Source organism: Henckelia pumila, chromosome 2, assembly GCF_033568475.1.
Source record: "Henckelia pumila isolate YLH828 chromosome 2, ASM3356847v2, whole genome shotgun sequence".
In the NCBI taxonomy this organism is placed as follows: Eukaryota; Viridiplantae; Streptophyta; class Magnoliopsida; order Lamiales; family Gesneriaceae; genus Henckelia; species Henckelia pumila.
The window spans coordinates 105,042,508-105,053,023 of NC_133121.1; the positions used below are offsets into that span (position 1 = coordinate 105,042,508).

Here is a 10,516-nt window from a genome sequence, read left to right on the forward strand (position 1 = left end):
GTATTTTCAGTCATCTGCTCTGGTTTTTTTATGACCAGTGTAAACAAATATTGGCAGAAATTGACACACACTAGTAGTTTTAGCTTAAATGGAACTATGGAAGTGTGCCATTTAGAAATTGCCCATAAAAATCAAATCAGCACAATCTTGTACTGCCCAAACACAGTATGATACGTACCTAGCTCATTACCAAGGCCATTAAGTAGATAAACCTCTGGGATATTCCATTAAAACATTTGTTACTTAGAAAATGATAATGTAAGCAAATTCTTCTCGCAATCAAATCTCCAAACACCTGACCTGCACTAGCTACTCTTTGATAAACCATATGTATACATAACAAGGTGAGATTTAAGATACCGCAAATTGGCATACAGAAGCTCCCGATGAGTTAATTGGAGAAGCCAGAAAGAGCATATGCATCTGACGAAAGAATAAAGCCACGCCGTGCCTCAGACTCGAGACCATGGATAAATACCCAACCAGAGTCCAAGAAAGGTAATCAAACTTTGACGATATGGAACATAAATTTTATTTTAAATGTTTTTAATTTATAATTTTCTTTAAGAAAGAATTTGCAATGACTTTCAAACACAAAAGAAATAGAAAGCCTAAACAAAAGGAAAAAAATTAAAAAAATTATATTTCAAAATCATGATCAAATAAAGGTTATTTACTTAAATAATTCCCATAAAATAATAGCCTCTAAATGTATTTTTTTACATGGATCTTTTATTAAAATCTTGAAAAAATAAATGTTTTTTTTAATTCTGTTTAAAATAAAAAAGCTATACTTTACTACAAAATTTTCCACATCGGATTTTCAACGTGACATTTATAACACGAGGTTTTAGCCAAGGTTCTAAAAAACATGAAGCGCGTTGAAGCGTGAGAGCCAAGTTTCAAGCTTTTTAAGCTTAAGCGCGATTGCTGCGAGCTTAAGCGTTTGCTTAAGCGTAAAAAATGTTTTTAATTTAAACTATAATTTTAGTCATCTCAAACAAATCAAGTGTAATGCATTAATTCTTTGTGAGATTCTAATTCAATTTATTTCATCATTCATTTCATATCTCGTGTCATCGATATAAACTAAATTAATTGGTCTAATTTAAAACATTAGCTGTAAAATCCCTCAATATGTATGTACTGCATTCACATCATCGCTACACTTAGCCTGTTAGCCATATAATATTATACATTTTTAACCTTGCTAACAATCACTCACTAGTAAAAACGCTAATTTATGATATATTTTCGTCTTATTAATCAATTTTGGTTTTTAAAAAAATCACATTTAAGCGTATTTAATGACACTTTACACGGTCAACTTATGTATGTGTTGAATCCGACATTTTGGTGATAACAAACAACAACTCATTGTATAGGAATGTGCTGCCAATCTTTTGTATTTCAGAAATCTACTACAACTCCTACCGCAACCGTCTAAACCCTTCAAGTTATCTACCGGAAGCTTGTCAACCGCCTTTGTCTCTCGACCGGTTGCAGTCACAAGCCTATCGACTGGTTATTCAAACCAGCAGAGGATAAATCTATCTACCGATAGAATGTCAATTGCTTATCAAGATATATCAAGACAAATACTTGAGACAAGACGTTCATTGCAAGATCTTTTATCAAAAGCAGAACCGGCGTATCAGAAGATCTGTTGACTCTTGCATCGAGACAACATGTTGCACTAAAATGGCAAAAACGCAGAATGGCTACAGATAAAGCATTAGACCGTTTATACCAGTTTTGGACCCTGGAAGTTGTCTGCATTTAAATAAGTGTACTATCTTCATGCAGAATCATCAATGCATTTATGAAACATTAAATGTGCATTCAATGCAGCATCAGAACGTTCAAAAATAAAGACGTTGTTGATTGACCTATATAAAGGGAAGATTGCTCAAGAAGTGACAAGAAGAAGACAAGCAACACGAAAAATCTCAATCAACTCAATCACTTGAATACTATCAGAAGTCATAATCTGATATACTGAAGCAATACTTGAGCACACTTACAAGATCATTCACTTGCTGCTCAAATAAACCCTCGCCTACAGTTTACATATCTGATCTTCAAGGATCATCCTAGGGTTTCCAAGCCTCTCGACCGCTCTGCAGTTTGAGAAGCTCAACCGGACTGTATTCATTATTGAAGAGACTTGAAGCTACTCTGAAAGCTTCCACCAGTCTGATAAGAACTGAGAATCTTATCTGTGTAAATCTAGGAGTTTCGGATTAGGCATTGGATAAGTCCTAAGTCTGAAGTGGGTGTATTGCAAGACATTGTAATAACCAAAGTCTTCTAGTGAATTCCTTCCTAAGTGGAAGAAGGGGAGACGTAGAAGGATTAAGCCTTCGAACTTTCATAAATCGTGCCTTAGTCTTTACTGCATATTTATCTTATATATTGCTCATACATCGTGTTATAACTTGCCTTTGCATCACTAAAACCTCTGAACTATTTCCGCACTATTTAAGTTGTTCAAACCGTTTTAGAAGTTGAGAAAACATATTAAGTGAACTAAACTTCACTTGATCATTTTGAAAAGAAAGAAAATAAGTTTCAGAGTGTATTCACCCCCTCTACCCTCTGAACTGATCCCAACAGTATGACTGCTTTTTTTTATCGCTTTTGGCAAAAACAAAGCGTTTTAGAAAAGCTTGTGGGATTAAGCGAGAGTTAATCAAGCTTTTTAAAACTTTGGTTTTAGCTTATTAAATTTTTACATGAGTTTTAAATGAGTTTTGTTTAGTTCGTGAAATACAATGACTTTTAGGCTCCGTTTGGTAGCCTATATTATTAATATTAGTATTCCGTTGCACGCTTTGCGTGCTCGTACATTTCGTTTTTTTTTTAAAAACAATAAATAATAAATTTTAAAATTAAAAAATAAATAATAAATTGTAAAATTAAAAAATAATAAAAATATAACATTTTTCTAAACAAATATTTACAAAAAAAATATATATCTTATAAAGTGAATGTCATATCTGTAAATAAAATAATATCAAATGGCATAAAGTGAGTTTTTAATGGCTAGAAAAGAGGAAACTGTATAAAATGACTATTTTGCCCAATAATTTTGGTTTTATTGAAAATTAAGTTAGGAGATAATGATAATTTTAAATCAAGCTTCACCAATTAATTGAAAGTTTGTTAATTAGAGGGTCTCTACTTTAATAATATAGTATGATGTGTATAACTTATCCTATCAAATCCCACGTTCTTCTCATAATATTATTTATCCATCTATTAATTATTTATTTTACATCAATCAAATAATCAATTATTTATCTTACATCAATCAAATCATTTAATTTAAATTACTATATTATCCAAATAAATTATAATCTATCAATCAAATCAAATAATATATTTGCTATCATTTTTATTTATTTTTTATTACATTATATTACTTATATATATATTATTTATCTCATGTTACATACCAAGCGGTACCTAAATATACGAAATGAAAGCTAAAACTACCTCACAATCTCTCACATAAATCATGACACATAATCGTTTCAATAATTCGAGCAAAATTTTGAATAAATTTAATCAAAGCTAAACGTTACCTATGGCAAAAAAAAAAAAAAAAAAAAAAAAACCTTTTTGTTCGTTGAGGAAAAAAAATGGCAAATTGTGAGGGACATTGAGACAAAATGGATAGAATAATCAATTTATCATCACCATCTTCTTCTCAAGAAATTACGAACATAGTGCTACAGCCATCTACAAACACAACTAATTTTTTACGCTGAAATATAGGAATGAATCCGCTTTCAACAGAAATAGCGGCTGCAAGAGCTCCTCCCCTCTCTCCTTCTTTCAATCTGCCCAACCCAAAACACCACCACAGCCATAGAACACTGAAAATTAAGCTTAATCTCTCCTGTAATCTCAACTCTCAGAGGATTTCCCACCTACCCTCTTTGTTTTATTTGCAAAATGTTGAGGCAAAATCAAGAAAATCGTCCATACTCCTCAACCACGCGTATGTTTCGGGCCCCGCCTCCATAGTGTCGGAAAATGACCCAAAAATCGTTGATTCGGGAGGAGATGAGATTCCGGAGCTCCAGCCTGTTGACTTGATAAGCTGGGGTGTGTTGTGGAATCTGGTTTCGAGGCATAAATGGAGAGTCTTTGTTTCGATTCTTACACTTTTGGGCTGCACTACTTCTACTCTTGCGATGCCCATTTATTCAGGTATGTTGTAGTTATGAACTTACTGGTTTAAATGGCAAATCTTGATTTCTCAGGGATTAGGGTCTGGGGACTGTTGCACATCGAACATTTATTGACTTTTCTGCTCTATTGTAGGGAAATTTTTTGAAGTACTAATAGGGGCAAGACCAGAGCCCATCTGGCAAGTGTTGAGTAAAGTGGGAATTCTATACTTACTGGAGCCAATTTTTACCATCATTTTTGTGATAAATATGAATACCATGTGGGAGAAGGTTATGTCAAGCTTAAGAGCACAAATATTTCAAAGTGTCTTGATTCAGAAGGTAAAATTTTTGTTGTATAACGTTATTTGGCTATAGCTCCTTGAAAGCATTTCTTGTTCGTTTGCATTATTTAAATATGATTATTTTTGTAATGAAGAATTGAAGATGGATTGGATTTTCTCAGAGTCACCCCTGTTTGCAGCTATTTTAAATGATTAAGTGTGTTTAGTGACACTGTTTACAAAGTAATGTACCAATCACTGAAACTTGTTATGATAATGCAGTTTCAGATTTCTAATTAACTTCTAAAGGATCTTATTTTCTTTAGAGATGGAAAGGTTTTTATGGCATTTCATTTAATAATTTCTGTGAATTCTGTAGTTTCATGTCATCTGTCTGATGTCAAATTTCTGATACGATTTTCAATTTGCTTTGCAGGTGGAGTTTTTCGATAGATACAAGGTATACATGTTAAATTTCTTAGAGTTTTTTTTTCTTTTCTTTGGTCTTCACGGTCAACATTGTATGATAATACATAGTATGTCTGCTACTATATGCTTGTTATATTTACATAAGGAAACATTATTTTGTTAATATAATTGGGAGGTTTACTTATTTTTTTATTTTTTATTTTCTCTATGTTGTGGTTTAAATAAATTTCTAAGAGAATCCAAGCTATCATATATTTTATAGATTTAGAGAATGATCATTAATTGTGAAAATGGTATGTCTTTCATTAGAATGTACATTGTACATATTTGTTCAAAAAAAAAAAAAAAGACTGGTGTACATATTCGTTACACACTAAGAATAATGAAAATTGAACTAACAAATCTAACTTAATTCCTATATACAAGGTACAGTTGGAAGCACTTAAATTTGAATTTATAAATATTAAAAATTTGAAACTATAGATTGTTGTAAGAAGAATCTGAAATTGGTGGTTAGTTGTTAATTTTTACCCTCTGTTGGTTTAAAAGATAGTAGGAGTTAGCATTCACCAGTAAATATGCAGTAATGCGGTGTTGAACATTATTCTTGGTGTTTAACTGATCGTGTGTAATAGATGCTTAAATAAAGAGAAAACCCATGAGTAATTTGATTACTGATTGGTATATATCCTCGCCGTTATTTGATTAGTGGGTATATCTATTGCCCTTTCCAATTCGCTATTCTACTTTATTTATATAATGCCTTGGCGTTTTATGAACTGAACTTGGTGCACGTCTTTTAGGTTGGCGAACTAACTGCTTTATTGACATCTGATTTGGGTTCTCTGAAAGGCATTGTTAGTGATAATATATCAAGAGATCGTGGTTTCAGAGCTATTTCCGAGGCAAGCTACTGTACACCTAAGTAAAAGTGAGCTTTATGTTAAGCCTATTGTTTTGTCTCCCCGTACTTTTCCAGGACATGCCCACATGTAGATTGAATTTTACAAGTTTTGTAACTTCATTTCCAAACATTATGCTGTTAGAGACGATATTTGTAAATTTAAGAAATGTTTTCCGTATTCAATTCAAAATACACTCAGTAGCCTGATACTTTCAATTGAACTTCTTTTACCTCCTGCTTTTGTTGTCTTCGTGACCCATGAACTGTGTACCCTATCAACTTCCTGGCAGGTTATTGGAACACTGTGTTTACTTTTTGCTCTTTCCGTTCAACTGGCACCAATTTTGGGTGTACTCATGTTCACAGTGTCTCTTTTGGTCGGTAAGTTTTATATGAGGTACAGTAGTTGTTCTCCAATACGGCATCCGGTTATAGAAGATATATTTGGAAATATAACAAAGGATCTGGAAGGACTGAGTAGCAGTACCGTTATCCTTTCGCCAAGAATTATTTTTTCTTTTATTATGTTCGTCGTTTTATTCATTCTCCGTTTCCTTGGGATACTAAAGTAACAAGAATGTTATATTTAGCTGTGTATAAGAGAACAACTGTGAATGTATTCAAAGCTCATGGATCGGCCCAAGCTTCTATGGCTGACACTGTGACAGAAACATTTGCTGCCATACGCACGGTAACTCTTGATATATGTTTTAATGTTTAAATTTCTAATGTCATTTTTCTGGAGTCATCTCTTAAATTTGTAGTTTGTTTGCAATTTTTTATGACATTCATTGTCGCAGGTAAGATCATTTGGTGGAGAAAAACGACAAATGTCAATTTTTGGCAACCAGGTAGGGTGCAGTTTTGAGTTATCCATACTTAAAAGGCGTAGCGATTTTGCAGATAATGTTATCATGAAATTGGTTTGTCAGATTCTTAACTACGAGGATAGTGGCATGAAGCTCGGAAAATTTAAGTCAATCAACGAATCCCTAACTAGGATTGCTGTGTATGTCTCTTTGATGGCCTTGTATTCCCTTGGAGGAGGCAAAGTAAAAACTGTAAGCTGTTTGAGACTTTTCCATCGTGCTCCTATGTGAATTTACTGGTGTCCTCTCTTGAATCTGAGTTTTTGGTTTTTTTTCTTCCTACTTGTAGCATCTCCTTTGAGCCTTGTTGTATAGGAAATCCTCTCCATCTTAATTCTTACAATAGTTACGTCGTATTTGGTGCAGGGTGAACTTCCGGTGGGCACGATGGTGTCTTTTATTGGATACACTTTCACATTAACATTTGCCGTGAGTGCTCTTTTGTCTTTTGTCACGGTAATCATCCTTTATTTCACCACAAGAAAATAAGTCGATTTTTAGGTTCAAGGAGTGGTGAACACATTTGGAGATCTTCGAGGAGCCTTTGCTGCTGTTGAAAGAATCAATACTGTTTTATCTGGTGCCGAAATCGATGCGCCACTTGCTTACGCTTTAGATAAAGATTTAAGGGGAAGGAGAATAAGTGACAAAAATCTTGAAGCTCTTTTTGTCAATGGTTCAAATGCAAAAATGCCAACGAGAGGTGAGCGGTACATGTCTTCCTTAAAATCAAGTGGCAATTTGAGAGCACTTGCCCAGACTGGTGATATTTGCCTTGAAGGTATACACTACAAGTTAATCATCAATGTGATTTATGTCGGTGTTGTGGCGACGGCACTGAGAATTAGACACATTTAATTTTGTAAATTCCACTCCATTTTTGATTTTTTGCTTGATTTGTTTCACAGATGTTTATTTCTCGTATCCACTGAGGCCAGATGTTCAAATCCTGCAAGGTTTTGATCTAACTTTAAAACATGGAACTGTCACCGCTCTAGTTGGACCAAGTGGTGCAGGCAAAAGTACAGTAGTGCAGCTATTAGCTCGCTTTTATGAGGTTAATATCATTGATTCGCATTGAATAAAATTCCATATACCTCGTGAAGAAGTAGCTAGACCTTTTGACTTTGCAGCCAACCAAAGGCCGTGTAACAGTTGCCAGAGAGGATCTACGTTCATTTGATAAGAGTGAATGGGCTCGTGTGGTTTCCATAGTGAATCAAGTATCTCTCTATATCTTTTCTGGTTATAGATTTTTCTACGTTTCTGGTTGAAGCGACATCTATGTAATCACCATTCAAGTTCCTAATGCATTTATAAACAAACTGGCGCAGGAACCTGTTCTGTTCTCAGTTTCTGTTGGAGAAAACATTGCCTATGGGCTCCCGGATGAATATGTGTCCAAGGATGATATTATAAAGGCTGCTAAAGCAGCAAATGCTCATGAATTTATAATATCATTACCCCAGGTGAGTCTAGTATTCTGTAAAACCAACTTCATGTGTTCTTTTTACTGCATATATCTGAGTTTTTACCAATTGTTATTCTTTAGGGCTATGACACACTTGTTGGTGAGCGCGGGGGACTTTTAAGCGGAGGACAGAGACAGGTAATTAAAGGTTAATTCAACCTGTCTGTCTCTTTGTAACAATTAACATTACTAACACTTTTTTCACGTACTCCCTCGACAGAGAGTTGCCATTGCAAGAGCTTTGCTCAAGAATGCTCCCATCTTGATTCTTGATGAGGTATACCTCTTTGCTCGTCCATGAAATTTTTGGGAGTTCTTTGATGGAATTAGTACAGCGAGAACTCTGAGGTGTAAAAAGAACTATTCAAGATTGCATGATTTAGACATCAATGTTCACACATTGATTGATATATGGTTGCACATGCAGGCGACAAGTGCTTTGGATACTGTGAGCGAACGACTGGTTCAGAATGCTTTGAATCGTCTGATGAAAGGAAGAACGACACTGGTGATTGCTCACAGATTGAGCACGGTTCAGAACGCGGATCAAATTGCTCTCTGCTCAGACGGGAAGATCTCAGAACTTGGTACACACCTTGAGTTGTTAGAAAAGAAAGGCGAATATGCTTCTCTCGTTTGTACCCAAAGGCTTGCATTTGAATGAAATAACTGTCCGCACAACAGATGATTGAATGACACTTGCTGTCCATTCGCTTATATATACTTTCTTGTTGCGTTGTTATATTTGAATACGAATGAATGAATAACACCCTTCCATTCATTTGTCATTTTGTTGAATGAAATATTAAAAAACAGAGCCAATCGAACTAATCTTTCCGTACAAGTACAATCTTGATCTAAATTATAAAGATATGAAATAACTGTCGGTACCACAGGTATCAAATGAGACTTGAACGATGACTCACATGTCTATCGTGGGCATAAGATTTACAAATAAAATTTTTAAATCTATCTAAATAAATTAGGAAAACAAGGCCAATCAAACTAATCTTGATTTCATTTTAAAGATGTCGTGAATGTGTCACCAAACATCCATGTATTCAAATTTTATTATGTAATCGATCTTTTTGAGACAAAACGTTGAATTTTAATATGGATGGCTTTCACGCTTAACCAACAACAATATTATATATATACAAATAAAAATCATGTATGTTTTGGCAAGAGCAAGATTATTATATTGATTTGGTAAAAGATTGAAGCATATATTATTATAATTATAATATTAATTGATATAGGACATACTGATAATGCGCATTCCCAGATAGTACTCCATCGGTTGTGCTTCATTTCAAGTTGGATTACGGTCAACTTTATTTATATACTATTTTATGTTATCTCATGAATATTTATACAAAAATTTTAATATACTTTAAATTATTTATTTGTGTGTGTGTGTGTTTATATATACATATATATACATATATATATATACATATATATATATATATATATATATATATATATTTAGCGGACTTTAGAATAACATTTTGATGCAGAAGGCACACATTGACGTGTCCAAAAAATAATTATTTCAAACTATTTTTGAAAGACAAGATATGTTGATATTATATATATATATATATATATAAATTTAAGCAGAAGACAAATTATGGACGCAAGAAAATAGAACCCCAATTTCCTTGGTGGCATCATTTGGCGCGAACCACTATTAAAAGCAATGCGTAATACATATTTCCACGTGTTCAAAATTTGTGGACGTTATATTATTATATAGTCGGTCAGCGGTTTTTACTTTGCATTTGTTGCTTCCACGTAAGAAAATGACTTCTCCTTCGTTTTTAGGTTAACCGAAAGCAACCAAATGATCAGTGCGTTTAATATATATAATATATTGATGCGAACATCATAAAATGGAAGCTCCGGGGGTGGGTCAAGTCCCGGGAAGGAATAATTTAAGAATTATGGAGTGGACTTAGAAAATTTTTAGAGAGTGAGTGTGTGCTAGAAAAATGACAGTGATGAATCCCGGTTAGGCATAGGAGCCTGGTATTTATACCTGATATCATATTACGATACCCCGGGTGGATTGGACCCGGAAAGATGGTATTAGCTTCTCGGGACAGCGGAGCAGGTCCTAACCCGACTATCTTTAGGAAGTGTGATGATATCACATACCCGGGATGACGATACCCCGGGTGGATTGGACTCGAGAGGATGGTGTAACTACGACATATTAAAGAACCCGGGACTGGGGTCAGTAACCTGGGATCTGCAAGAAAGGCTTAACCTGGGAGGTCTTAGCACCCGGACCGATACAGGAGATCGAAAGGAACCCGGGTAAGGGGCCTGGGAGCTAGAACCTCCCGGAGTAAGCCTTCGGAAATTAGGAAAGGAAA

The 10,516-nt window shown here is 34.4% G+C and overlaps 1 protein-coding gene across 1 annotated transcript; it reads left to right on the forward strand.

Moving 5' to 3' along the window:
* Positions 1-3,679: 3,679 nt before the first annotated feature.
* On the forward strand, positions 3,680-8,916 carry LOC140879471 (ABC transporter B family member 28-like). The gene is made up of 16 exons (XM_073283174.1): positions 3,680-4,218; positions 4,333-4,520; positions 4,899-4,922; positions 5,695-5,796; positions 6,086-6,176; positions 6,386-6,486; positions 6,596-6,646; positions 6,728-6,856; positions 7,031-7,093; positions 7,166-7,445; positions 7,573-7,721; positions 7,798-7,887; positions 7,999-8,133; positions 8,217-8,273; positions 8,356-8,412; positions 8,563-8,916. Exons 1-16 carry the CDS (start codon positions 3,783-3,785, stop codon positions 8,797-8,799), a joined length of 2,190 nt encoding a protein of 729 aa, XP_073139275.1. The 5' UTR covers positions 3,680-3,782; the 3' UTR covers positions 8,800-8,916.
* The last annotated feature ends 1,600 nt before the right edge of the window (positions 8,917-10,516 follow it).

Coding starts and splice junctions, on each gene's coding strand:
- LOC140879471 (XM_073283174.1), top strand. CDS start 3,783: ATGAATCCGCTTTCAACAGAAATAGCGGCTGCAAGAGCTCCTCCCCTC. Junction 4,923..5,694: donor AGTTTTTCGATAGATACAAG/GTATACATGTTA, acceptor CACGTCTTTTAG/GTTGGCGAACTAACTGCTTT. Junction 6,177..6,385: donor CACAGTGTCTCTTTTGGTCG/GTAAGTTTTATA, acceptor TGTTATATTTAG/CTGTGTATAAGAGAACAACT.